Raw genomic sequence first — 26,446 nt, forward strand, 5'->3', positions numbered from 1 at the left:
TCTGGTTTTTCTTTCCCAGAGCAAATCTAATGCACAGTGGACTGTGGGGACATCTACTGTTGACTTTGCACAGTTCACCTTCTTTTCCCGGAGAGAACTGACGGCCAATTTTAATTAGAAGCAAGTGATCTGCATTTTCCTGTTGAGAGCCGTATCCTAACAGATCAGAGTCAATATGAGTTACAGTATTTTTCACCAGACTTTCTAAAGTTGACAGCTGGAGTCAAAATATTGGATTACTGCTGAGCTGAAAGACCCAGTTATAAGGGCCTGGAAAGCAGAGTCTGGAATCCACGGAAACACTGTTCGCTACAGGGGAGAATTTAGGAAAAGGCAGTCTATTACCGGGCCCTGACAACATGACCTTGATCTGATAATAACGGTGAATGTCACATCACTAAACTCATACTCAGGTGCTGAGCTTTTAGACTGTGTAAAAGACCTTGCCCACGTCTCATCTCCTCCAACGCTGAGAGCGATGACACACAAAAGACCAACCAGTGGCACAAGTCCAGTTGGTTGTTCTATTGCTTTGCATTTCAAAGTGTTTCCCTCTTAATTCCCAGCTAGCCCTTTGGCAGATTGTTCCTCAGGAAGGGCAAGTACAATTATTCCCACTTGGAAAGAAAGACAACTGAAGCGCTGTGAAGCAATGTTGCTTATGAGAGTCAAGACCCTCGACATCTTGTTTAATAACATCCTTGTAAGATGTCTTTGTTGAATTTACTCGATGGGGCTGGCATTCATTCAGTGGTTATGTTTGCTGAGGGCCAGTGAAGGTATAAAATCTTCCTTCAAAGAACTCGTTTCAGGCCCCAATCCAAAATATGGAGATCTCTGGCTTTGGGCTTATAAGGAATTTTGAGACCTCAAGGTCACCCTTCCTCACCATTTGGAACTTGCCCGAGCATTTTTTTTTTTTAAGATTTTATTTATTTGACAGAAAGAGAATGAGAGAGAGCGCGTGCACATGAGAGGGGGGGAGGGTCAGAAGGAGAAGCAGACTCCCCACTGAACAGGACGCCCAATGCAGGACTTGATCCCAGGACTCCAGGATCATGACCTGAGCCCAAAGGCAGTCACTTAACCAACTCAGCCACCCAGGCACCCCCAGTACATATTTTGTTTTGTTTTGTTTTTAATCCCACATTCTCTTAAATCCTAACAACTTGTTTTCCCAAGTAAATGGCAAGGTAAGAAATCTGAATGTTCTTCTCATGAGAGTGAACAACAGGCTTTCAAGTTGGGAGTCATATCAATACTTTGCAATTCATCAATATTTCTGTTTACCACTGCAGAATCACAGACGTTTAGCTCGGCTGACATGTCAATGCGCACATGCTTCCTACCTGAATAATGATGGCGAGGCTCTGGAGGGCTTTTTAAGGAGGCTGAGATTTCTGAAATTATAGAGAAGATTGGCATTTTAATTACTTGGCTGGAGATAAATACATGCTTATGAATATATTGCCTTCAAAGTTATTATTGAACAGATTAATCGGAATGGCTTCTCAGTATTTGAGAAAGATTGCCTAATATCCTTTAACCACATCATTGGGCATGGTATCCTGACACCTTCCAATCATCAATGTAATATCTCCAAACATATTTATATAGGGAATTGAAGAAAGACAGGTAATATTAGCCTCAAAGATGTATTTCCTCTGAACCAATTACACCTCTGGGTTGCAGAAGGCACTGGGCTGCCCATCACACTTCATGACATCCCCAAAGCACAATTCTCTGAGCTCCCACCAAGATGCAGTACCCATATGAAGACATTATTAATACCAAGTTATTAGCAGCCTCCTTCACTGACCTAAAATGACAACAAAGTGATGAAAACAAATTAAGAGGCATATACCAGAAACAAGGGAGTGGGCGGAGAATAGGAGACCAAGGGGCTTGTTTGTTGGGCTCACCTCCTGCAGGTTTCACTGGCTCTCCTCTATCTGCTCAAATCCTAAATTACAAGTCTCCAGAGAAATCCTTTGCAACAGTTTTGCCATCTCATAAAATTAAAATTAAAGTGGAGAGCTTTAGTCTCATGGTGGTAACTGCTTTATACCTAGTAGAGTAAGCAGCATAATTAGAGCCCAATTTCAAAGGTCTCTCTGGTCTCTTGTTGCTGGATAAGGAAAGGAACAAAAATCCCTTCCTTTGGGGGTGCTTAGTAAAAAGTAAGATCAGCAGAAAAGACCCTTTCTTTTGAGTCCATTCAATAACAAAAATAAAAACGTATTCAGCTCCCGCTATAGGTCATGCTAGCCAAGACAGATGTGGGTAAGTAGTGGCTCCCGCCCTAGAAAAAAGGAAATGTGAAATACTGGGAGCTAAAGACATGTAGACCATAGTCACAACACAGTTGGCTAAGTATTTATAATAGAGGTGTACACAGAGGCTTATGGAACCTTCATAGACAAGCAATGTGATATTCTTTTGTTGTTGTTGTTTTTTTTTTTTTTTGGTGGCTGGGTGACAGACCTGTACCTCTGAAGCAACGTGATATTCTTAAAGAGCATGGGCATCTGAATCTGATAATGCTGAGTTTCAATCCTGGCTCATTTAAGGAGCTGTGAGAATTTGTTCACATTCATTCAACACACACTTACTCAATACCTACTAGCTGCTTAAGAGAAAGACCAGTGTAAAAAACAGATAAAGTCTCTGGCTACCTTCCAGTGAGAGGAAAGAAATAAACAAGTAAATATATAGTGGATACAGTATTACCTATATATATCAAGTTAGGGGGCTAGAAAGTGTGGGAGACAGAGAGCTTATTATTTTAAGGATGGCAAGCCAAGGTCTCTGTAAGAAGGTGAAATTTGAGCACAGACCTGAAGGGAGCAATAGGTAAGTCATATGGAAAAATGCGGGAAAATTCCAGGCAGAGGTGACAGCAGGTGCAAATGCGCTGAGGCAGGACCATGGAGAGTGTGGCCAGAGTGGACTGTGCTGAGAGGAAATGGGGTTGGAGAGTTAGAGGAAGAACAGCAGATCTACAGGGCTTTGTAAGACCAATTTGGACTTCACTTTTAGAGAGTGAGATGAGATGCCATTTGAGCAGAAGAGTGACTCGATTTGACTTTTGGTTTCACAGTGTTATTCTAGCTGCATTCTGGAAATAGACGTTCAGAGAGCAACAGTTTGGAGGTCATCCTCTAATCCAGGGAGGAGATGAAGAGTGGTATGTGAAAGTAGGAAAGTGATCAGGTTCTTGATATATTTTGAAGGATTTACTGATGGTTTGGAAGTGCAGATGTGAGAAAACGGGAGCCAAGTATGATGGCAAGACTTTGGCCTCAGCAACTGGAAGGACGGCGTTGCCATTTCCTAAGGTGGGTGAGGCAGGAGGTGGCACATTTTTTGGAGATGGCTAGATCCCCGAGTGAAGGGATGAACAGGTAGGTGGTCATATTGTGCAGGGCAGAAATGTTGAGTGAAAGAATGAACATGAGCCTGTATATCTGGATGAGTGCCCTCATCAACAGTTGAGAAAGATTAAGGGATTTGCAGCCTATCCTGTAGGTAATGGGAAGCCACTGGAAGCTTCGAGGTAAGTGACAGTTTACTGTTCAGAAAGGTAACTCCAGTGGGAACACGGGGAAGTGCAAAGGGAGAGAAACCAACCAGAATGCTAGCATAAAATCAAGGGCAAAACTTTTTACATCGGAAAATAAATATCAGAGGCTCTAACGTGGAAGCCATGGGATAGAGCAACACAGACAGCTCCTAAGGATGGGGCTGGGGCTGGTACAGAGGCAAAGTTGATAGCTAAGACGGGCAAAGTTGGTGACTGGGAACCAGAGAGAGTGGGATACACAAGGCTGTGGAAGAGAAGGGGCCCAACGGCATCCAGACGTCAAGAACATGAAAAGGAGCTCATCGGCTGGGGTCAAGTTTGAGAACAGCCTCGACAGTGGCTTTGCCAGGGAGTGTCTCACATGACCCAGCCCTACTCAGCCACTTGGGGCAAAGTCCTAGGGAAGCCACAGAGGAAAAGGTATCCGTATACAAGATGAAAGGCTCTCTGTGAGCGATATGTAAAAGACTGACAGAATTGTCGAACAGGCGAAATGAGCTCAGCGGCAACACCCTCACTCACAGAGAAAACTGGAAAATCACCGTCAGAAATAGGCAATTCAAAAAAGAATTGTAAACCAGACATCAATCCTGATTTATGTGGAGAAAGACAATCAACTTTCTACTTTTCTATTGAACTTTCTACTTCGTACAGTAGACAAAAATCACATACAGAATTTCAAGGACTACAAAAATCTCAGCAGGAGAGGGAAGCTCACCATTAATAAGATAAAAAAGTAACATAAAAACTTACTGTCAACTCCACTTGAACTTCTCAACCTGTTTTAAAAATTAAAGTTGTTTAGATAATGCTTTAAATTTTTCAATGACCAAAGAAAGGAGTACAATAGTAACAGTACAGAGTCTCTATGTCTAGAGGCACGTATGTGTATGTAGATTTTCTTTGAAAGCAAAGTGCCATTTGACCCCTGTTTCTATCAACAGAGAAATGGTCTGCAACCCTACAATTATTTTTCATAGAAAAATGAGCACCATATCTGCATATAATTCACTTACTGTGCATGCCCTAGGCTAACCAAAAAGCAGTCGTTTTTGTTTTTAATTAGCTATATGATCAAACGACATATATAAGATTTAACTGTGTTTGTGTTATTCTGGATCAATCAAACTAAAGGGTTCCTGAACTATGCAAAGCAGATGCCTACAAATGAGTCTGCGAATGTCTCTGGACAAGCCTACAAATCAGTTTCATTAGCCCACGTGGCCCCTAAATGTTCACGGGCTGAAATTAGCTCTCTGTAAATTGTTACTTGCCCTGCTCAAGTGCACAAGTGGCCATGGGCAAGTCTGAATAAATTCGTTCAAAGAATATCTCCAGTATTGAAGGTCCTTAGGGAAGAGAGTACAATTACAATTATTGTTTAATTTCATGCTGCAATAACTCACTACTCTGCATGAGCACAAACTACCGAACCTCTGGGAGGAGATAGTCATGTGCACTTGAAGTCTAGAGGCAGGCTGGCACACAGAGACCTCGATGGTAGCACCAGAAAAAAAGGCCATCTCAAATGGAGCTGGCTGTAAACTTCAAGTCACATTCCACCTGCTTGGTATCAACTGGCCCTTCATACACTAGACGGTTTTGAATTCTGCTCCCATAGCCACATGGATCATTTGATGATGTAACCAGAAAAGTCCAGGAAACACTACAAACCAAATAGAATCATTTTGCTTTGGTTGGTTTTCAAACTTCATTTCTCTGAATAAATAAAATTCCAGGAAAATACTCAAGCCTACAACCATGTGAGTTCTCTAGCTCCTCTCTCTTTTGATCCCTGTCTTCCCTTTGCTTTGTCTCAAACCTCAAAGGGTTACTGCTTTGATAGACACTTAGGATGCTCATGAGAAACCAAAAATAAAAAAGATCAACCTCATAAACTAAAATTAAAAATTTGAAAAAAAAAAATCTAAAGAGAAAACTATCAGATCTTCAGTCTTTCTTTAGGCCAGACAGGTTTGTTCCTAGTCTTGAATGCAAATTTCACAATCTTATCTGTCAGAAAAGATAGGATACTCATTATTCCGTGTGTGCTTTTTTGACACTGAAAAGACAAAGGCTTAATCTGCTGTGGTAGTACGTGTTTCATTATATTCTTAAAAGGCACTGAGGTGGGATCTTATTGCCAGAAATGGGAAAACTTGGGAGAATAAATGATTTTCCTTCTTGCTGACAAAAGGAAAATATTGTCATTGGAAACATTTCTTTTTCCCCTCTTTTTCTGACCCAATTAAACCTTTGTTACAAATCAGTTTAAAAATCAAAAACAAAAACAAATCAGGTAAGAAAAAAAAAAAAACAGAAGCCAAAAATGCTTAAAAACAGACATTTAGAAATACTCACGGGGAGTTCCTATTGAGGTTGGTGCTCCTGGAGTTCCACAAAGAGTTTCTGCTCAGATCCTGAGCAGAAAGGAAAGGTCATTACATGTTTACCCAACATTCTCCTACCCCAAGCTTCCAGAAATACATTTGCAAAACATACCCTCCCCCCCAACTCAATATTTCTCTTTTACTGGACGCACTAAACTCAAGTTAGAAAGATGCATAATGTTAGCACAATATCTGAACAATTCAATGTGTTGACTGACTTTAACAGAATGAAATTACTTGTATGGGGACATCATAGAGAAAACATAATATACAACAATGGCTTTTGCAGAAATGAGAGTGAACAGTTAATGATAGGAAAGAAGGAATGAAGGTCTAAGTTGACAAGAAATATCAATCATTACATCTCTGTGTCCTCTATCAGGACACTGTTGTTTCAGTGGATGATAATTTAGAGTAACATTACTTTGAATTTATCATTCTGTTTCCTATTTAGATTCAACTATTACTTCCTGAAACCTACTACATTCCAGGCATCACTCTAGGCATTTCCATTGGTCTTATTTTTGTTATCCACTACCAATAATCTCATAAGGATGGCATTAACCCCATTTTAGAGACACAGCTAATGAAGCTCAGAGGTTAATTACTATACACAGCCCTGAACCCTGAGACATAGCAGACAGGTTCTCGCCACCACTCACCTCCAAGCAGTCTGACGGTTTAGTTTCGAAATCTTCCACAGATTCCCTTCATGAGGTTATTAACGTACATTCATACAGGTAATACGGACACAGTTCCCGAGTTCATAGAAATTAATGTTCAAACCAAGACCAAAACCAGATTTCTTGAGTTAGTCTAACTAGATCATGCTCCCCACATGGTAGATGGCAGTAAAACGGGCACGTAAGAAACAAAGACCGTAAAATCAGAGAACCTCAGTGTTGGAGGCTCCTTCATCCTGCAGGGTCCAAATCCCCTCCAACACATCTGCAAAGAGGTTGACTCGGCCTGTTTGACTAACCACACTAAGTGAGGAACTTACTACTTCCAGAAATAAACCAGTCCATCCTTAGAAAGCCCCAATTGCTAATAATTCCTCCTCAAATTGGGCTGAAACTGCCTCCCAGTAGTTTCTACATGTTGACCCTAGTTCCACCTCTTAAAATGTAATGAAAATACCTATTTTTCTTCCACCTGGCAACATTCATAAATTTCAAAACAGTTCCAAAAGTTCCTCAACTATTGATCTTGCAGGCTAAAAACACCCACGATAAATTACTGGGTGGACCAACAAATTGCCCGGAGAAAAACAAGGAAAGAATAAAGGGTGGGGGGTGGGGCTCGAAGGGAGTGAAAAAAACTGAGCATATATTCAAAGCAAGGATTTAAATGTAATACCAGTAAAAAGGAGAAGCCAATTAAGGGACATAATGGTAAAACAGACACAGTCAAGGAGTTAGAGAAGTGTGTGCATAAATTTTTTTTTTTAATATCAAATAAGATGTCTTTACCTCTTGAGACTGCTTTAGATAATCACTGACTTGGATAGCATGCTGTTCCATTTCTTTGGTTTTCATTTTCTGATATATAGAGGGTTCCAGACCTTGTTAAAAGAAAGAGAAAAACAGAAATTAGAGAATACTTGAAAATGTGTTACATTCAAATCACATTCCTAAATAGGAAGATCTGAACATAGTGCATTCATCTAAATTTGAATATAGTTTCTTTTTCTCTTTTTAGCAAGTGTTACCAAGATTCTTTTGTCCTTTTTTTCCTCAAGTGGTTGAAAGCTATATATTCTACAGAATTTCTATTCATCAGTAGTTTCCTTCACATTTATAATAATTTATGCTCTCTAATCAAAGTCAAGCATTAAATGGCCCATAACTTGAGTCCTCCCTACAGAAGAACACCTTCAGCGATTCTTTTTGTCCATGCTTTATGTAAAACACATGAAATTTTCATTCCAAATTGTTAGGCATCCTTCCTTAACAACTGCACCAAGCATCATAGTAGGCTACTTGAAAAAATAAAACAAAACAAAAACAAAAGACAGAAAAGAATACCCAGACAATAAATTTCATTTTCAGCTCTTTCTTAAAAAGGATGGCAAGGATCATTATTGTCACAATTTTTTATACCGGTACCTGCAAAGTCACTGGCATATAGTAGGTGCCCAGTAATAATTTAATTATTGGATTGGATTAATTCTGAGAATAATGCTTATTAAGAGTCCCTGGCTAAATGTAGGAGATAGGAGCTAACAGTAATTTTTTTCTCTAATGATTTTGTGTCAAACACACACACACACACACACAGAGTACAAGAAATCTATTGGAAAAAAATCACAAAATGTCATATGATATTTTTGAAATATCATAAAATTATGATCAATATGGTTTCAATAAGAGCGCAGAATTAAAATTAAAATACCTATAGGAAAAGTTAAAAATATACCTTTGCTTTTCATAAATTCCTCAGAACTTTTCTTTTTGCATTCAGAGAGAGCTACCTGACAGGGTATCACCCAACCTTCAAACTTTTATTTTTAAATTCTTTTTCAATTAATGCTTAACTCAGATATATTAAAAAAAAAAAAGATTCTTAATTCAGGATGCGGTTCAAGGTAGATAGTGGGCCTCCTTTGTCTCCTCAGATTAACTAGGCACCTGGAGTCAGCCTATTTCCCTACATCTTCTCTCCCTTTCATCAGACTTGAGATTCTTTCCCAGCACTCTCCTGCCACCTGCATCTTTTTCTATTTGAAAGTCACTGGAAAGGACGTAAATAACTTGGGAGTGGGGGGGGCGGTGAGTGAAATGGGTGAAGGTGGTCTCAGGTACAGACTTCAAACTGTAAGATAACTAAGTCCCAGGGAGGTAATGTACAGCGGTGACTGTAGTTAACAATACTATATTGTATATTTGAAAGTTGCTGAGAGAATAGAGCTTATAACATTCTCACTACAAGAAAAAAAAATTGTAACTATGTGAAGTGATGACTGTTAACTTGTTGTAGTTATCATTTCACTATATATATATATATATATATATACTCACACACCAAATCATGTCGTACACATAAAACTAATACAATATGTCAAGTATATCGATAAAAAAAGAACTTGAATAATTTAAGAAAAGCATACAACTTAAATATCAGATTATTTATAAAAATATGAAATATAATATAAACATTCATAGATAAAATAAATACATTTGTAATTGGACCTAGAATCATATCTTTAGGTATGGGATTTGATTTATCCAATATTGTAGGCTCTTAAAAACTGTGTGATTTAAGGCAAGACAAGCTCTCAAGTCATATCTATAGATTAAGGGGGTTCTGAATAATTTAATTTCTAATGTCTCTTTCAGCTTAGAGCCCACTTGATTCTCAGTGATTTAACAGACAATTGAGTATTTTAAAATATAAATCAGGGTTTCTCAACCTTGGCACTGACATTTTGGGCTGGATAATTCCTTGTTGGGAGGAAAGAGATTATCCCATGCATTGTAGGAGGGTGCTTAGCAGCATCTTTGGCCTCTACCCACTTGAAGTCAAGAATACCTGTACCTCCCTTAGTTGTCATAACCAAAAATGTCTTCAGACATTATCAAATGTCCCAGGGAAGAGAGATGGGAGGTGTACAAAATTGGCCCTTGGTTGAAAACCACCAACCCAAAGACAAAGCAAGGTTTTAAAGAAGCATAATAACATAGATTTCAATACAGTGTCTATTTGTACCTTAAGTGTAGTATTTCAAATAATTTTAAATATTTATGAGTCCTGATCACATAGTTCCTTCTGTTTAAAAAGGGAGTGTGAGGAAGATGGCAACAGAGTAGGAGGACCCGAGGCTCACCTCTTCCCACAAATACAACTAGATAACTATCAAATCATCCTAAATACTCCAAAAATTGACCTGAAGACTGGCAGAGCAAACTCCATAACTAAAGGTTGAAAAAGGGCACATCAAAGAAGATATTTGCACACCCATGTTCATAGCACCGTTATTCACAGTAGCCAAGAGGTGGGAATAGCCAAGTGTCCACTGATGAATGATTGGGTAAACAAAAGATGGATATCAACTGCATTCCGTCTTGCCATGGCAGCCACGGAGGTGTCCTACAGAGATCTTGGGAGCCTCATGTTGAACACGATAGAGCTACAACATGGGTGGAACATGGGTCCCTGCATCCCTGGATGGGAGGCTTCCTGTCAAACTTTGCATAGGGCTTTGCCTAAGTGACAATAAACCTCAAATGTGTGAAAGCAGGGGCGCCTGGGTGGCTCAGTCGTTAAGCGTCTGCCTTCAGCTCAGGTCACGATCCCGGGGTCCTGGGATGGAGCCCCGCATTGGGCTCCCTGCTCGGCGGGAAGCCTGCTTCTCCCTCTCCCACTCCCCCTGCTTGTGTTCCCTCTCTTGCTGTGTCTCTCTCTGTCAAATAAATAAACAAAATCTTAAAAAAAAAAAAATGTGAAAGCAAATAAAATTTAAAAAAAGGAATTGGTAAAGGTCTCTTATTGTGTAACACAAGAAGTTCAAAGTTCTGATCATTGCTCCCAATTCTGTTCATAATCTGGCCTTATCTTACTTGTTCAGGCTTATTCCATGTTCTCTGCCTCCCTCACAGTTTTCATTTGTAACTAGTTGATCCATCTTTTCTCTTTTACAAACCACCATTAAGGGATACTTGCCCATGGAATAAATACTGTATGTCAGTAGCAATAAATAACCAACCACTACTCATCCCACTGAGTTCTGTGTGAGGGTCCATATCAATGTCTCATGAACCTTAAGAATTTATAACATTAGACAACCCCACTCCATACATCAGATTACATGAATACTCCCTGAGCCAGGTTTAACAGCTCTGGATAGGGGACTAACTGAACCTTGTTTTTCTTTCCTCGATCCCAACAACTATTCCATTAAATGAATGGAAATTTTGTCCTTTTCCTAAAAATTAAAAATCAAAAGGAGTTATTTTTTCTAAATGGATGTTGCCACCCTCTCATTCTTTCATCTCCACTTGAAAGAACAGCAGGGACCACCGGTGTTCTGGGAACACAGTGAGGAAACTTCCCCAGAGTTTCTGAGATCCAAGAGTCTAGACTGTTACATACTTATCTGACTAAATTTGGACACTGTGAGCCGGTTCTTGCTGTAGGCCTCTTCTTCTGAGATGTTATTTTCTCCTGGCTCTGAATCCAGCTGGTCATTTTGAGAGCAGGTGTCGACCTTTATGACCTGGAGAGAAAGACACTCGTTGGAACACAGTGACATTAATCTAAAAACATTCTGAGTCATTAATGTGACTCATACAGGTACTATAGTGAGTAGCAGTTGTTGTTAACATTGGCTGCACATTAGAATCACCTGGAAATCTCTGAAAACTCCCATTAGTCAAGTTGGCAGGACACAAGCACCCATGTCATTATTATTTGCGGTCATGACTGAGAACCAGGGTGGGGGGCAGCAGCCGTCAAACTTGAGTGTGCAGCAGAATCACTCAAGGCTATGCTAAACCACAGATTGCAGGGTCCCACCTCCAAGACCCATCATTCAGTAGGTCTAGAGGGAGAAAGAATTTTAATGTCTAGTAAGTTTCCAGGTAATGCTAACACTGCTGATAGAAGACCACAATCTGAGAACCAGTGGCATAGAGCAAAAAAACATAAGGCTTGGATCCAAAAAGAACTTGTGTTGGAATTCCAGATCTATCACTTAGAAGTTACGTGAACTTGGGTAAATCACTTAATGCCTGTGAACCCCATTCCCTTTGTCATTAAAATAACAAGTAGCCAACAATAATGGTTTCCATATGTACTAACCAGGGACAGAGAAGAAATGAGATAAATTGACAAAATGCAAGCAATAAACAAATGCAAGTTATTAGTACCTAAGCCCAGTTTCAATTTCTAGTTAAATTCTGGCCACTTTAACCATCGCAAAAAACAAATCTACTGAAATCATATTTCATAAGATCCCAGCAACTTATAGCATTTTCCCTGTAAAAGAGTCTTCTTTACAGGCTAAATCTCTCCCCCCAAAAGGTAATTTTACATAATTGTCTTAATACTTATCTCTTTGCTTCTGCTTCTCATTCTTTTTTTTTAATTTTATTAAGTTATGTTAATCACCATATATTACATCATTAGTTTTTGATGTAGTGTTCCATGATTCATTGTTTGTGTATAACACCTAGTGCTCCATTCAATATGCGCCCTCTTTAATACCCATCACCAGGCTAACCCATCCCCCTACCCCCGTCCCCTCTAGAACCCTCAGTTTGTTTCTCAGAGTCCATAGTCTCTCATGGTTCGTCTCCCCCTCAGATGTCCCCCCTCTTCATTTTACCCTTCCTACTATCTTTTTTTTTTTAACATATAATGTATTATTTGTTCCAGAGGTACAGGTCTGTGATTCAACAGTCTTACACAATTCACAGCGCTCACCATAGCACATAACCCCCTCTACTTCTCATTCTAAAAAGAACTGAGGTGCTTTTAAAAAATGCATCCAGATTATTATATGGAGAAATGAACAGGGCATTAAGATCGGGAAAGGTGAAGCCCTATAAATTACTAACTCAGATCTGAGACTTCCTAATTATTAATAAAAAGATTCACTAAATGAAAATGCAAACATAATATATTGGAATTTGTGGGAGACAGCTAACACAATGATTAGAGGGAATTTTATAGTACTAAATGCTTGTATTAAAAAAGAAGACAGTCTCAAATCAATGACTAAAACTTCTATCTTAACAAACTAGAAAAAAACAGAGCAAATTAAAACCAAAGTAAACAAAAGAAATAATAAAGAGCAGAAATCAATAAAACAGTATTCAGAGATAAATCAATGAAACCAAGAACTGGTTCTTTGAAAGATCAATAAAGCAGACAAGCCAGTAGCCAGACTAATCATGAAACAAAGAAAGAAACACAAATATTAAGATATTAGGAATGAGAAAAGTGATGTCACTACATACCCATAGACCATAAAGGGATAAGAAAAGGATATTATAAATACCACATGCCAAGAAATTCAAAAACTTAAATGAAATACACAAATTCTTTGAAAGACACAACAAAGCTCACTGAAGATGAATCAGATAATCTGAATAGTCCTACATCTATTACAGAACTTGAATTTGTAGCTAAAAACTTTCCCACAAAGAAGGTTTTATTGGTTAATTCTACCAAATAATAAATGTTGTAATGGTATGTATTCTATACAAGCTCACCTAGAAAACTGAAGAGGGAATACTTCCCAACTCATTCAATAAGCCCGGGATCACCCTGGTACCAAAACCAGACAAAGACATTACCAGAAAAGAGATCTATAGACAAATATTCCTCAAGAACACATGTGTAAAAAATCTTACTAAGATTTTAGCAAAATAAACATAGCATACAAAAAAGATAATACATCATTGTCAAGCAGGGTTCATCCTAACCAGGTTGACTTAATATTCTAAATAGTACTTCTACATTATAAAATTAATATAATTAATCATAGTAACATAATAAAAAGGGAAAACCACCTGATTGTATCAAGAGGTACAGAAAAAGCATTTGACAAATGCTCACCTCTATTAAAGACAAAAATTCTCAGAAACTAGGTATAGATAGGAAGTTCTTTAACTTGATAAAAGGCATCTACATAAAAAGCTACAGCTAACATACTTACTGGTAAAAGCCTAAATGCTTTCCCCCTAAGACCAGAGAAAAGGAAAGGATATCTGCTTTTGCCACTTTTATTCAATATACTAGAGATTCTAGCCAGTGTAATAAGACAAGAAAAATAAAAAAAAACACATCTGGATTTGAAAGGTAAAAAGTAAATTTGAAAAGTAAAACTATCTTCATTTGTAGATAACATGAACATTTATATAGAAAATACTAGAGAAGCAACAAAACCTACTCAAACAAATTAGCAAGTTTAATAAGGTTGCAGTGTATAAAATCAATATTTTAAAAATATATTTCTAGGGCACCTGGGTGGCTCAGTTGGTTAAGCGACTGCCTTCGGCTCAGGTCATGATCCTGGAGTTCCAGGACCGAGTCCCAAATTGGGCTCCCTGCTCAGCAGGGAGTCTGCTTCTCCCTCTGACCCTCCCCCCTCTCATGTGCTCGCTCTCTCAAATAAATAAATAAAATCTTTAAAAAAAAAAAAAATATATATATATATATATATATTTCTAGGGGCATCTGGGTGGTTCAGTTGGTTTAGCATCCGACTCTTGGTTTCAGCTCAGGTCATGATCTCCAGGTCATGGATCAAGCCCTGTGTTGGGCTCTGTGCTCAGCAGGGAGTCTGCTCGAAGATTCTCTCCCCACCACCACCCCCTGCTCACATTCTCTCTCCCTCTCCCTCAAATAGTCTTTAAAATATATGTATTTCTATATACTACCAACAAATAATCAGAAATTGTTTATAATTGCATTTATAAGAAAATAAAAATACCAAACAGGGAGACATTTTTAAAGACATGTGCGAGAACTGAACACTTTTGGCATCTGGGTGGCTCAGGATGGTTAAGCATCTGCCTTCAGCTCAGGTCATGATCCCAAGGTTCTGGGATTAAACCCCACATCGGGCTCCCAACTCAGCAAGGAGTCAGCTTCTCCCTCTGCCTCTCTCCCCTGCTCATGCTCTCTCTCGTCTCCAATGAATAAATAAAAAATCTTTTTTTAAAAAAAAGAACTGTACACCGCAAACTACAAAACACTGCCGAGAGAAACTGAGGAACATCTAAATAAATAGACATATCATGCTCATGGATCAAAAAACTTATTATTGTTAAGATGCCAATTCTCCCCAAGTTGATTCACAGCAATTCCACTCACCCCAGCAGCTTCTCTGTAAAAACTGTCAAGCTGATTCTAAATATATGTGGAAATGCAAAGAAACTAGAATAGCCAAAAAACAAAACAAAACCATACCACTTTGAAAACAAAGATAACTTTGACAGACCTACACTACATGATTTCAATATTTAATATAAGATACAGTATTCAAGATAGTATGGTATTATCATAAAGACAGACATACAGATAAATGGAACAGAATAGATCCAGAAATAGATCCATACGTATTATGGATATATATGGTCAATTTTTGACAAAGGTATCAAGGCAACTCAATAGGAAAAAGACAATCTTTTTGCCAGAAAATGGTAGAAAAAAACTGATATTTGTATTTAAGGAAGGAACAGGGGGAGAGGGGGAGGGAGGAAGGAACAAAGAAATACAGGGGAGGGGGAGAAAAGGGAAGAGAGGGAAGGACCTCAATCCTTACCTACAACCATATACAGAAGGTAACTCAAAATGGGCGCTAGACCTAAATATAAGAGCAAAATCTATGAAACGTCTAGAAGAAAACATGAAAGAAAAATCTCAGTGATCTTGGGTTATCTTAATTTAAATTTTCTTAAATAGGATACAAAAGCACAGACTATTAAAAAAAAAAAAACAAGCAGATTTCATCAAGATAAAACAGGTATGCACTTCAAAGGACACTTAAGGAAAGTAAAAGGCAAGCCACCAAGAGAAAATATTTGTAAAACATATATCCAACAATGGGCTTATATTTAGAAAAAACTCTGACAACTTATTAAGACAACCCAATTTTTTAAATAGACAAAATATTCAGACCGACAGGTCACAAAAAAAAAAGATATATGGATGACAAAAAAAAAGCACATAAATGATAGTTTGCAGCACTAGTCATTCCAGAAATGCAAATGAAATCACCATGAGATCCCACTACATACCCCCAACTATGGCGAAAGTTAAAAAGACTGAGCATACTAAGGATTGGTGAGAAGATGGACCAGTGGAACACTCATAAACTACTCCTCGTAAACTGGTTAGAATGTAAGATGATACAGCCACTTTGAAAAGCAGTTCGGAAGTGTCTTCTAAAATTAAACAAATACTTACCATATGACTCTGACATGCTACTCCTAAATATTTACCAAAGAGAAATTGAAACATATGTCCACACAAAGACTTGTGCACAAATGTTCATAACAGCTTTGTTTAGAATAGCCCAAACTGAAAATAACACGTGTCCTTCAACATGTGAGCTGATAAATGAGCTATAGCATATCCACTCTGATGACTCTTAAATTTATATCTTCACTCCTTCCAGTCCAGGGCCATTTTGTAGTGTGCCTGGCACTTTATGGAGAAACTGAGCTAAGACAGGCTCCTACCTCAATTGCCAACGACATAAAAGACACTTACTGGCACCTGCAGTCCTTGTGTTTTCTTCTTTTTCTTCGACGATCTCTTATCCTTGATTAGCATTTTTGTTTTGATCCATGCTGACTGCCCTATCTCTGAGGATCTTGAAAGGTCTGTAAGGGAAAGGGTTTGCGTGAAAAGTTTAAGATTGCGCTGGGAGCCATTTGGTTTTACAGACGACTGAGAATGGGGAGAATGAGAATATAGTCAAAGGTGGTCAACTTACTAAAAATCATAGTAATGCATAGAATTTAGTAATTTAAGAGCTTATTTTTTTAAACAAAAAAATGTTCACTTACTTTTTTATTGTTATGTTAATCGCCGTACATTACATCATTAGTTTTTGATGTAGTGTTCCATGATTCATTGTTTGCGTATAACACCCAGTGCTCCATGCAGTACGTGCCCTCTTTAATACCCATCACCAGGCTAACCCATCCCCCCTCCCCCTTCCCCTCTAGAACCCTCAGTTTGTTTTTCAGAGTCCATCGTCTCTCACTTACTTTTAATCTTAGAGATCTTCAGTTTCTCCTCCTTGTGGAATCTCAAACTGTGACTCCGAGTGAAGGGCCTATCTCTGCGGAAAGGATTGATCCAAAAGGATGTGTTTGGCTGCAGCCATGGTCCCACCTCCGAGCAGTCACTACTATGGGCCAAGCTTGATGAGTTATCAGAGAGGGATCTGGCTCGGATCTGCCTCTGGCTTTGGCCACTCTCTTTAGAGTCGCTATTACAAGTGGAGGCCAAGCAGGTCTGCCATTTTTTCTTGATGCCAAACACACCAGTTTCATCACCTTCTGAAAATGCCCAGTTCACATATCCACCTTCAGTTCCCATGCTCTCGCCTTGGGAAGGGAGGGAGGTCACTTTCATTGGTAGAGACGTACAAATCAAAGTGGGTAGAACTTGCTCCCCCTTGTCTTGTCTGGCTGGTATCTGAGCTCCTGACGCGTACTGTGCCTCGGGTTTGGCCACTGAGCCCTGAGCTGAGACAGCTGGGCTCTGCCAAGTCAGATGAACAGGGACCTCACTCTGGGTGACCTGTTCAGTTGCCAGCACATCTGTACCTGCTTCCACAGAGGGTCTGAACAGAGGCAACTCAGTTTCTGCAGAAAAAGGAACTTGCTTTAAATAAGAAGGGACCAGGAGAAACTGGCCATACTTTCGCTGTGCTTGCCTGTTAAGGGACACTCCAGAAGCAACTATGGTGGTTTCTGTTTGTTGCCTTTCCTGCTCATCTCTTACATTTGAAGCCTTTCTTTGACTGTCTGTAATCTCAAGAAGGGGCCCCCTCTGCCCTCTCAGGGTACACTGGCCTCTGGCCAGGCTCCGCAGCAATGAAGGAGGCATGCTATAATACTGGTATTTCTTCTCCCCAGAGATCTCCAAGCTGCCCGGAACCCCTGCACAGATGACATTGCTCCAGCTGTGGGGAAGTTTTCTGCACGTAGGATGCTTTCTGTTAGCCAGGAGAGCCTCATCCTCTTGTAAGGTGTCAACAGCAGAAAGGAATTTCAGGGTATCCACTGTCAGGGCAGAGAGGTCCTGCAGGTGTCCCACTTGGCTGTCCAAGGACAGTAAAGAGTCCTTTATGAAAGACACTTTCTCATTCATTTCTTTCATTTGGAAGTACATCTCTGTAACCCTAATGGTAAAGGGGGGCAGAAAACCAATAAACACGTTAAGCCAGTGGGAACTTGCCTTGCTCTCTTCCTGTCCTAGGTCCATCCTTAGGAGGCTCCTTGGCCCCAGAGGCTTCCCCAAGTTGGGTGAGTCCTCTGCCTTCTCATCTCAGGTGGTTTCACGCCATCCTATAATTCCTACTATCACTCCAATGAGGAAACACCATACATCTACTTTTCTAGCCCTTATTTCTCTCTAACATTCCAGGACCACGTTTCCAGCTTCCTGCTAGTTCTCCCTCCAGTGTCCATCCACCATATTCATTAATTTACATGACAAACATCCAAAAATCTCCTACTGACAAGCACTATGTTATTTTGGATAGAGAAAGGACATCTTGAGGAAGAAGCCAGAATGAGAGGAACAGAATTAATAATTAAATATGTAATTAGAAAAAAAATTTATAGATCTTTAAAAAAAAAAATCCACCTACAGATCAAATAGGCTTCCTAAGCTTGACACAAAACCCATTTTAAGAGACTTACGTTCTGAGAAAGCCTGAGGCAAATTTTTAAAAGTTATTTTGAATACTTTAACCCAACATGATGATGTCCAGCCACTGAGTTACGTAAAAGCAAGATATTTTCACCTATGAAAGTCAAAAGTGGGGCGCCTGGGTGGCTCAGTCGTTAAGCGTCTGCCTTCAGCTCGGGTCTTGATCCCAGGGTCCTGGGATCGAGCCCCGCGCCCACATCGGGCTCTCTGATCCACAGGAAGCCTGCTTCTCCCTCTCCCGCTCCCCCCTGCTTGTGTTCCCTCTCTCGCTGTGTCTCTGTCAAATAAATAAATAAAATCTTAAAAAAAAAAAGTCAAAAGTTAAATTGCAGGTAGAATCTAATTAAATGTAATAACTAACTTAGAGACACAGAATGAAGGAAATGTTGGTTAATATTATCTGTATATCTATAAATTTCTCTATATGGGGATAGGTTTCGTTTTGTGCCCCCCCCCCAAAAGAGATATGTTGAAGACCTAATCCCCTAGTACTCCTACAATAGGACCTTATCTGGAAACATGGTCTTTACAGAGATAATCAAGTTAAAATGAGGTCATTAGGGTAAACCCTAAGCCACTATGGCTTGTGTCCTTATAAAAGGGAAATTTGGACACAGTGAGAAGATTATGTGAATATACACAGGGAGAAGACCACCCTACAAATTCAGTGATGCGTCTACAAGCCCAGGAATACCAAGGATTGTCAGTAAATGCCAGACGCTAGAAGAGGCAAGGAAGGATTCTCCACTGGAACCATCAGAGGAAGCACAGCCCTCCCAAGTTCTTGATTCTGGACCTGTAACCTCTAGAACTGTGAGCCAATAAATTTCTGTTGTTATAAGACACCCAGTATTTGGTACTTCATTACGGCAGCCCTAGGAAACGAAGACAGCTTTCTAAGATTAACAAAACAATAAATTACAAAACATCTATTTGGTTACATTAAAAACAAACGCATACAAAAATATATAAAAATTTTAAAATAAACAGTAAGTTAGAAATTATTCTAATAAATATGATGAGGTGTTTGTATCCCTTAATCAAAAGCTTTTACAGGGGCGCCTGGGTGGCTCAGTTGTTGGGCGCCTGCCTTCAGCTCAGGTCATGATCCCAGGGTCCTAGGATCGAGCCCCGCGTCGGGCTCCCTGCTCGGCGGGAAGCCTGCTTCTCCCTCTCCCTCTGCTGCCCCCGCTGCTTGTGTTCCCTCTCTAGCTGTGTGTCTCTCTCTGTCAAATAAATAAATAAAATCTTTAAAAAAAAAAAAAAGCTTTTACAAATTGTTGGGTGGCAAGAAGGGGGGAAGAAAAGAAAAGAGAAAAGGAAGGAAGGAAGGAAGGGAAGAAAGAAAGAAAAAAGAAAAGGAAGAGAAGAAAGCAAGCAAGCAAGCAAGCAAGGAAGGGGATCTCATCAACAGTTTCACAGCTGACAGGACCATACGCAGAAATTAATAATGATCCCTGGTCCTATGTGGGGCCTGGAAGAAACAGTGTGAGATATCCCCTCTCCAGAATGTATCCCAAGTCACATGGATTGAGAAATCCTGCACTCCTTCCTTCTGGGAGCTTGGCAGACAGGAATTAAAGAACAAAAGGAGTGATGTTTTCCGTGTTTGTTATATGGGGGTGGGACCCTCTCCTTCTTACTTCTGCTACAGAATCCCACTTCTGTAACTAAGCAGAGGTTTAATAAATGCTTCCTGACCTTCTGGAACCTGCAAAACGAGAATTGGCAGAGATGATGAGGGAAAGAATACCAAATATATGTATATTCCCTTCCAAATATGCTTATTTAGAGCCTCTCCACTTAGTGCGCAGTTTCATCTAATTCAAAAACACAACAGTCTGAACGGCAGTAATGGAGGCTCATTAAGCTCCATCAGCAGCAGTCACATCAAATGGATATAACAGAAACCAGCAACTATTCACAGCAACAGGTAACAGGCTACAATAGGGACCTGTTAGACGAATAACCTGGTCACCCTCACATAGGGTCTTCCTGCTTTCATAGGCATTTTTTTTCTAAAGCATTATGTCCCATGAAACATATTTTAATTATATTCTTCAACCACCAACTACATTAATTTAATCTAGATTTCAGTCATTCTGATGTGTAAAGAAAAAAACTTCTTGTAAGTTTAGTTTCCCCTGTGTGCGATTTGAGGCTGGAGGGAAGACCAGTATGGTTATTGTTTTTCTGTGGGTCTTTGGAGAAGATATTTTAAAGTAAGATTATAAGAGGGGCGCCTGGGTGGCTCAGTCATTAAGCGTCTGCTTTCAGCTCAAGTCATGATCCCAGGGTCCTGGGATCGAGCCCCACATCAAGCCCCGCATTGAGCCCCGCATCGGGCTCCCTGCTCAGTGGGAAGCCTGCTTCTCCCTCTCCCACTTCCCCTGCTTGTGTTCCCTCTCTCTCTGTCAAATAAATAAATAAAATCTTAAAAAAAAAAAAAGATTATAAGAAGTATACGTATAATCATCATGATAATAATATTCACTGAGCGCTCACTCTGTGCCAGGTGTGTTACAAAGGCTGTACATTATTATTTTAATTTAATCCGTGTAACAACCCCATAATGTAGGCATTCCTATTACCTCTTTTATAAAAGAGGTTGGGTCACGAGGCCGGTCGCAGGGTTGGGGATGGAGCGAGGCTTCGAACCCAGACAGCCTAACTCCACATTCAGGGGCATTGAGCCCCCCCATCCCCACCCCGCACTCGGGCACCTCTGAACAACTCATCAGGGATCAAAGTTCTCACCAGGGCCTTAGAGGCGTGGGAAATGCTAAATGAATTATACCAACATTTCCCAAGCTGAGAGGTGCTCACAAATGTTCCTCAGTAAGGTTTCACGGCAAAATAATGACAGGACCTGCTCCAACAAGGACTGTACGGAGTCACAGTGTGACTTGTTTTAAAATGTAGCATTTGCCAGGGGTACCTGGCAGGCTCAGTTCATAGAGCGTGCAACTCTTGATATCAGGGTTGTATGTCCGAGCCCCACAGTGGTTGTAGAGATTGTTTAAAAAATAAAATGCAGCATTTCCCAAATATAACATGCTTATTATGGGGAAATATCCACTTAACATCTTACTCCACAGAACAGAGAGAGGGTCAAAAAGTAGCCAGTGTTCCAGAGAAAGGAAGACATAAAACAACCTAGTTTCACAATTCACAATTCACTTAATTCTGTAAGGATATAGGTGATCTCTTCTCTACAGGTAGGCGATCGTGCACATATCCTAATCTTTCGCTTCCTCTTCAAACTCCCGCAGCTGCCTCAGGGAGGTTTTCTTCCCCTCCCCCATGCCTCTGGCGGGAGCTCCCCGGAGATTCTTCCCCTCCCCCATGCCTCTGGCGTGAGCTCCCCGGAGATGACCTCAACGAGGCCCACCGTGTAAACAGAAGACTGGTGGAGAACTGATGGACGATGTTCTGAAGAGTGAAATCAGGTCTTCATAATCAGATTCTAGAGCCCACGAAAGCCTCTTGGATATTGCTCAGAAGCTACATACCCATCTACCTTCTACTCCTTCCTCTACCCAAGGGAAAGACTCCAGAGGAATACAATACGTGATGACTGATGGTGTTCATCACACTACACCACCGCCGCCATTGCTACAATGATTGAATTACTTGTTCATAAATGTCTAGTTTAGTTTTCACACCAGATCCATTTGACTCTTCCTATTTCCCTTATCCTCCTCTGATCGATTCTGGTTAATCCTCCCCGTGAGCCCTTCTTCCTCACCCCTCTGCCATGTAAAGATCACAAGACAGGTCTGCAACCCAGAAGGGGGCTGTCACCCAACATTGCTGGCATGCTGGTCTTGGACTTCCCAGCCTCCAGAACTGTGAGCAACTCACAAGCCACCCAGCCTCTGGCACTTTGTTACAACAGTCCAAATGGACGAAGCTACCTCCTTTCAAACGTACCATGGCTAGTTTGGCTAGTCCCTGAGACTCATCCTCCTGCTGTCTCCATACTTCTAATTCTGACTCTTCAAATCCACACTGTAACAGAAGGAATCTGCCTAGAACTTGAATCCGTCCATATCTGACCACCTAAAACTCCTTCCTTAGTTTTCAGTGTAAAGTAAGGGGCTCTCCGTGACCTTGGCTCCATTCATAATCTGGGGCAAGGAGGTCATCTCATCTTATGTATTTATTCCCCTTTTCTTAAGATTTGAAAGAAAAGATGTATTTAAAAAGAAATCACACTCACAGTTTTTGGAGCCTATTTTTACTTTCACTGTACCCTTACTATCGATCAGCACTCTGCCATGTGGTTCCATCTATGTTACCTCAGGTGGTCCTCACAGCACCTCTAAGACGTAGGTCTATTTTTGTGTGCATCTTACAAATAAGAAAACAAAGGCCCGGAGCCAATTTGCCCAAGTGCATAGAGCCAGTAAGTGGAGAAGCAGGTCTTCACCCTGGTTCTATAAACTCCTATCTGGGCATGTGTGTCCTAGAAAACAGAGAGCCAGGCTGGCCCACAAGACTCAGTGAGCGTTATCTATAAAGGTGGCAGAATGTACAGAAGAGGAAAAAGGGAAGAGAAGCTCATCAAGCTCTGGCCTAAAGATATTATTTAAGGAAAATAAAATTTGTGTGCTCACAAATCTTTATTTGATATTTTTTCTCAATATAAAATTTGGTCTGAAATTCAATCAGCCACCTAAATACATATTTACGTAATATGATACCACTTGAAAAGTCCAGAAATATGACATATACCCATAGCAAACCATTCAGAGAGTTCTTCATGTAATTCAATTTTAAATAAAGCCATATTTAAGGATCCACTGCCTATCCATTTGGATGTCAGAAAAAATACATGCATAATGAGGTATAACATTTTATAGTCAGGTCCCTGTATATTCGAAAATGAAGGAACGCATTTAAGTTCTGTCGATTTGCTTCTGGTTACAAAAACAATTCTGTGTTTTAAAAAAAAAAATGCATACGGGGCACCTGGGTGGCTCAGTCATTAAGCATCTGCCTTCGACTCATGATCCCGGGGTGCTGGGATTGAGCCCCGCATCGGGCTCCCTGCTCGGTGGGAAGCCTGCTTCTCCCTCTCCCACTCCCCCTGCTTGTGTTCCCCCTCTCGCTGTGTCTCTCTCTGTCAAATAAATAAATAAATCTTTAAAAAAAAATAAAAAAAATTTTTTTAAATGCATATAATCACACTCAGTCTTCCATATTCCAACACAATGCCATGTATCCACAATTATCAGTGGAGCCACAGTGGCTTTGATCCTACCACAGTTTCTGAATATGTTCACTCTCTCCAACACATCTCTTTCCTCACACCTCAGAACAGCCTCCCTGCACTGACCCTCCCCACCAAAATCACACATACCCACAGGCACTGGTCTGATAATGCCTTGGCCTCAAGAACTGTGTGCCCACACCCGAGCTGCAGCCTCCTGAGCACTGGCCACCCTCTCTCCTGGTCCCCCGACTGGGAGGGAAGCCCAGGCATTGAGCCCTCTCGTGGGGCAAATCACCTCCTCCCTCCGGCTCCTGCAGTTCCTCCCTGGCTGGTGAATCATGTCCAGGACCATACACATTTCTTCTGTTATCCCCGCATGAAAACAAAACAAGAGAACCTCACCTGTGCCCCGTCTCCCCAGCGCAACGAGCACGCAGCACTTGGCCTTCTCCAGTCCTACCTGCCATTGGTGGACGCACCTTGCGGCCTCAGGCAGCTGCACTGGCTATTCCTACAGCCAGGGGGCACCATCCCACAGGATGTCTCTGCCTGGCCTGCCTCCCTCAGGCCCCTCCTCCTCCAACTCCTCAATGGCCTTCCTGCCCCAGGCTACCCCAAAGAGTCCAACCCAACCTCCCCCCACATTCTGTCAGACTCCTCACCACCATCGTTTTCGATTCCCTTATGCAACTTGATTTTTCATCACTCTTTAACGGACATTAAATTACATCTTTTTATGTGTCTCCCAACTTATTATTTGTCCTCTACCCCCCTCACCCCTCTACCTGCACACACTAGAACACGAGTCCTATGAAGGCAGGGACTCTCATCTCTTATTCACCATTTATCTCCAGGGACGAGAGGGACACCTGGAATGTAGTAGGCGCTCAATAAATATACATCCGTTACAGAAATACTATATGCTACTAGACAGAACTGGAGAGAAACCAAACCTCTGGGTTCTGAAAGTCCATCTTTCTACTTCTTCAGACATTCTAGTAGAACCACCTTTGGGGAGGTGGGGAAAAAAAAAACATATATATATATATATATATATATCTCGTACCTCTCTGATGTCACTCGGATTCGTTCCTCACAGCTATAATTCAGACTTTCCATCTTCTCGTGGAAGTATATTTCCACACACTGCTCTTCGAAATCATGAAGTCTTTTCAGATCCTCCTCACTCAGGTAGAGTTCTGTGTAAATAAGTATGGTACATTTTAAAAGAGCATTATTTGTCAATAAAATGAGACAAAAATATTAATTTTAAATTTGAAGATGACTCATGTGGAATAGACATTTTCTGTCCAATGTGCTCATAGGTTAGACTGTTTCTACACATTAACAAAACTTCACTATGTTTATATGCACATGGGGAAAGAATCTGATTGTCTCCCCCCCCCCCCCCCCCCGCTGTTTGGTCTATCAAAATGACAATAAGTAACCTGTATGTTAAAATCAAGGTTAGATGAAGTCTAAATCTGTTAAATTAATCCAGCAAGTGTAAGAAAGTTTCACCTTGTTACACTGAGTTTGTAGATACAGTTGACCCTTGAACAACATGGGTTTGAACTGTGTGGGTCCACTTATATACGTTATGGGGTTTTTTTTCCCCCCAGTAAATACAGCACAGTGCTGTAAATGTATTTTTTCTCACTTATGATTTTCTTAATAACCTTTTCTTTTCTCACTTTGTTGTAATCCTCAGTATACAACACATATAATATCCAAAATATGTGTTAATTGACTATGTTATCAGTAAGGCTTATTACTAGTTAGGTTTGAGGGGAGTCAAAAGTTATACACTGATTTTTGGCTGTGCAAGGGGTTGGCACCCCTAACCCCCATGTTGCTCAAGGGTCAACTGCATAAGTTACTCTATTGGAAACAGAGGCATTATTACCAGCCAATGGCTAAGGCTGTCCACTTTCCTTGACATAATTATTATTAACTCACAAAAAGACACATTGTTTCATGATATTATGAAGCTAATACAATTCAATGTCAGCCTTCAGTGATCACATTCTGCCCATTACCTTGGCCCTCATTCTGATCTAACAGAAAAATATATTAGCTTATGAGCAAGTTTCTAATACTTGAAAAATACATAAATGGTGCTGCAAAAAAAAAAAATGGAGCATTCTCTTCCTTCAGTGGTTTCACTTAAATCAGGAAAAAAAAAACATAATTTTCCCTCAAACGTACTAGAAATCCAAACGTTTCATTATTTTCCAACAAAATGAGACAAAAATACTAATTTTAAAATTGAAAAACAGGGCAAAGAGAAAACAATATTCAGCCATAAAAATATGTCCACAGCTCAAGTGCATAAGTGTTTTCTGATTTTATGGTGTGGAAGAATTACTCAGATACTGAAAAAATCCAGTAACCACCACCCCTAAGCTCTAAATGCCTGTTTGCATTAAAGAATCTCTTATGCTTGGGGCGCCTGGGTGGCTCAGTCGTTAAACATCTGCCTTCGGCGCAGGTCATGATCCCAGGGTCCTGGGATCGAGCCCCACATCGGGCTCCCTGCTCAGCGGGAAGCCTGCTTCTCCCTCTCCTGCTCCCCCTGCTTGTGTTCCCTCTCTTGCTGTGTCTCTATCAAATAAGTAAATAAAATCTTAAAGAAAAAAATCTCTTATGCCTGAGAAACTTTGCAGTTACCATGATTTGATCCTTCTGTGGATTCCTGAAAGCTAACAACCCAAAGACCAATTCCAGTGACAGGTGTGCCTTGCATCTGTGGAGCATTCTTGTGACTCTCCACCAGGTGGCACTGGTGCCCCATATGCAAACGTCAATCTTCGATGGATGATTGGAAGAAGTTTCACAAAAATTCAAGAATTTTCC

General features: G+C 40.4%; 1 protein-coding gene across 1 annotated transcript in view; it reads right to left on the reverse strand.

Annotated features, from left to right (window-relative positions):
* Nucleotides 1–26,446, reverse strand: part of TRPM6 (transient receptor potential cation channel subfamily M member 6) — a 133,285-nt gene that overhangs the window by 19,756 nt on the left and 87,083 nt on the right. Inside the window, exons 25-32 of the mRNA XM_088018731.1 lie at nt 24,657–24,789; nt 16,698–17,839; nt 16,195–16,307; nt 11,065–11,188; nt 7,446–7,537; nt 5,945–6,003; nt 4,337–4,362; nt 1,350–1,400 (exon numbers count right to left, since the gene is read on the reverse strand). Coding sequence (XP_087874857.1) covers nt 1,350–1,400; nt 4,337–4,362; nt 5,945–6,003; nt 7,446–7,537; nt 11,065–11,188; nt 16,195–16,307; nt 16,698–17,839; nt 24,657–24,789 — 1,740 coding nt within the window. The remainder of the gene's footprint in view (nt 1–1,349; nt 1,401–4,336; nt 4,363–5,944; nt 6,004–7,445; nt 7,538–11,064; nt 11,189–16,194; nt 16,308–16,697; nt 17,840–24,656; nt 24,790–26,446) is intronic.

The sequence above is a fragment of the Eumetopias jubatus genome, unplaced genomic scaffold (genome assembly GCF_037043125.1).
Source record: "Eumetopias jubatus isolate StellerSeaLion01/CBP00866 unplaced genomic scaffold, mEumJub1_p1.0 scaffold_15, whole genome shotgun sequence".
In the NCBI taxonomy this organism is placed as follows: domain Eukaryota; kingdom Metazoa; phylum Chordata; class Mammalia; order Carnivora; family Otariidae; genus Eumetopias; species Eumetopias jubatus.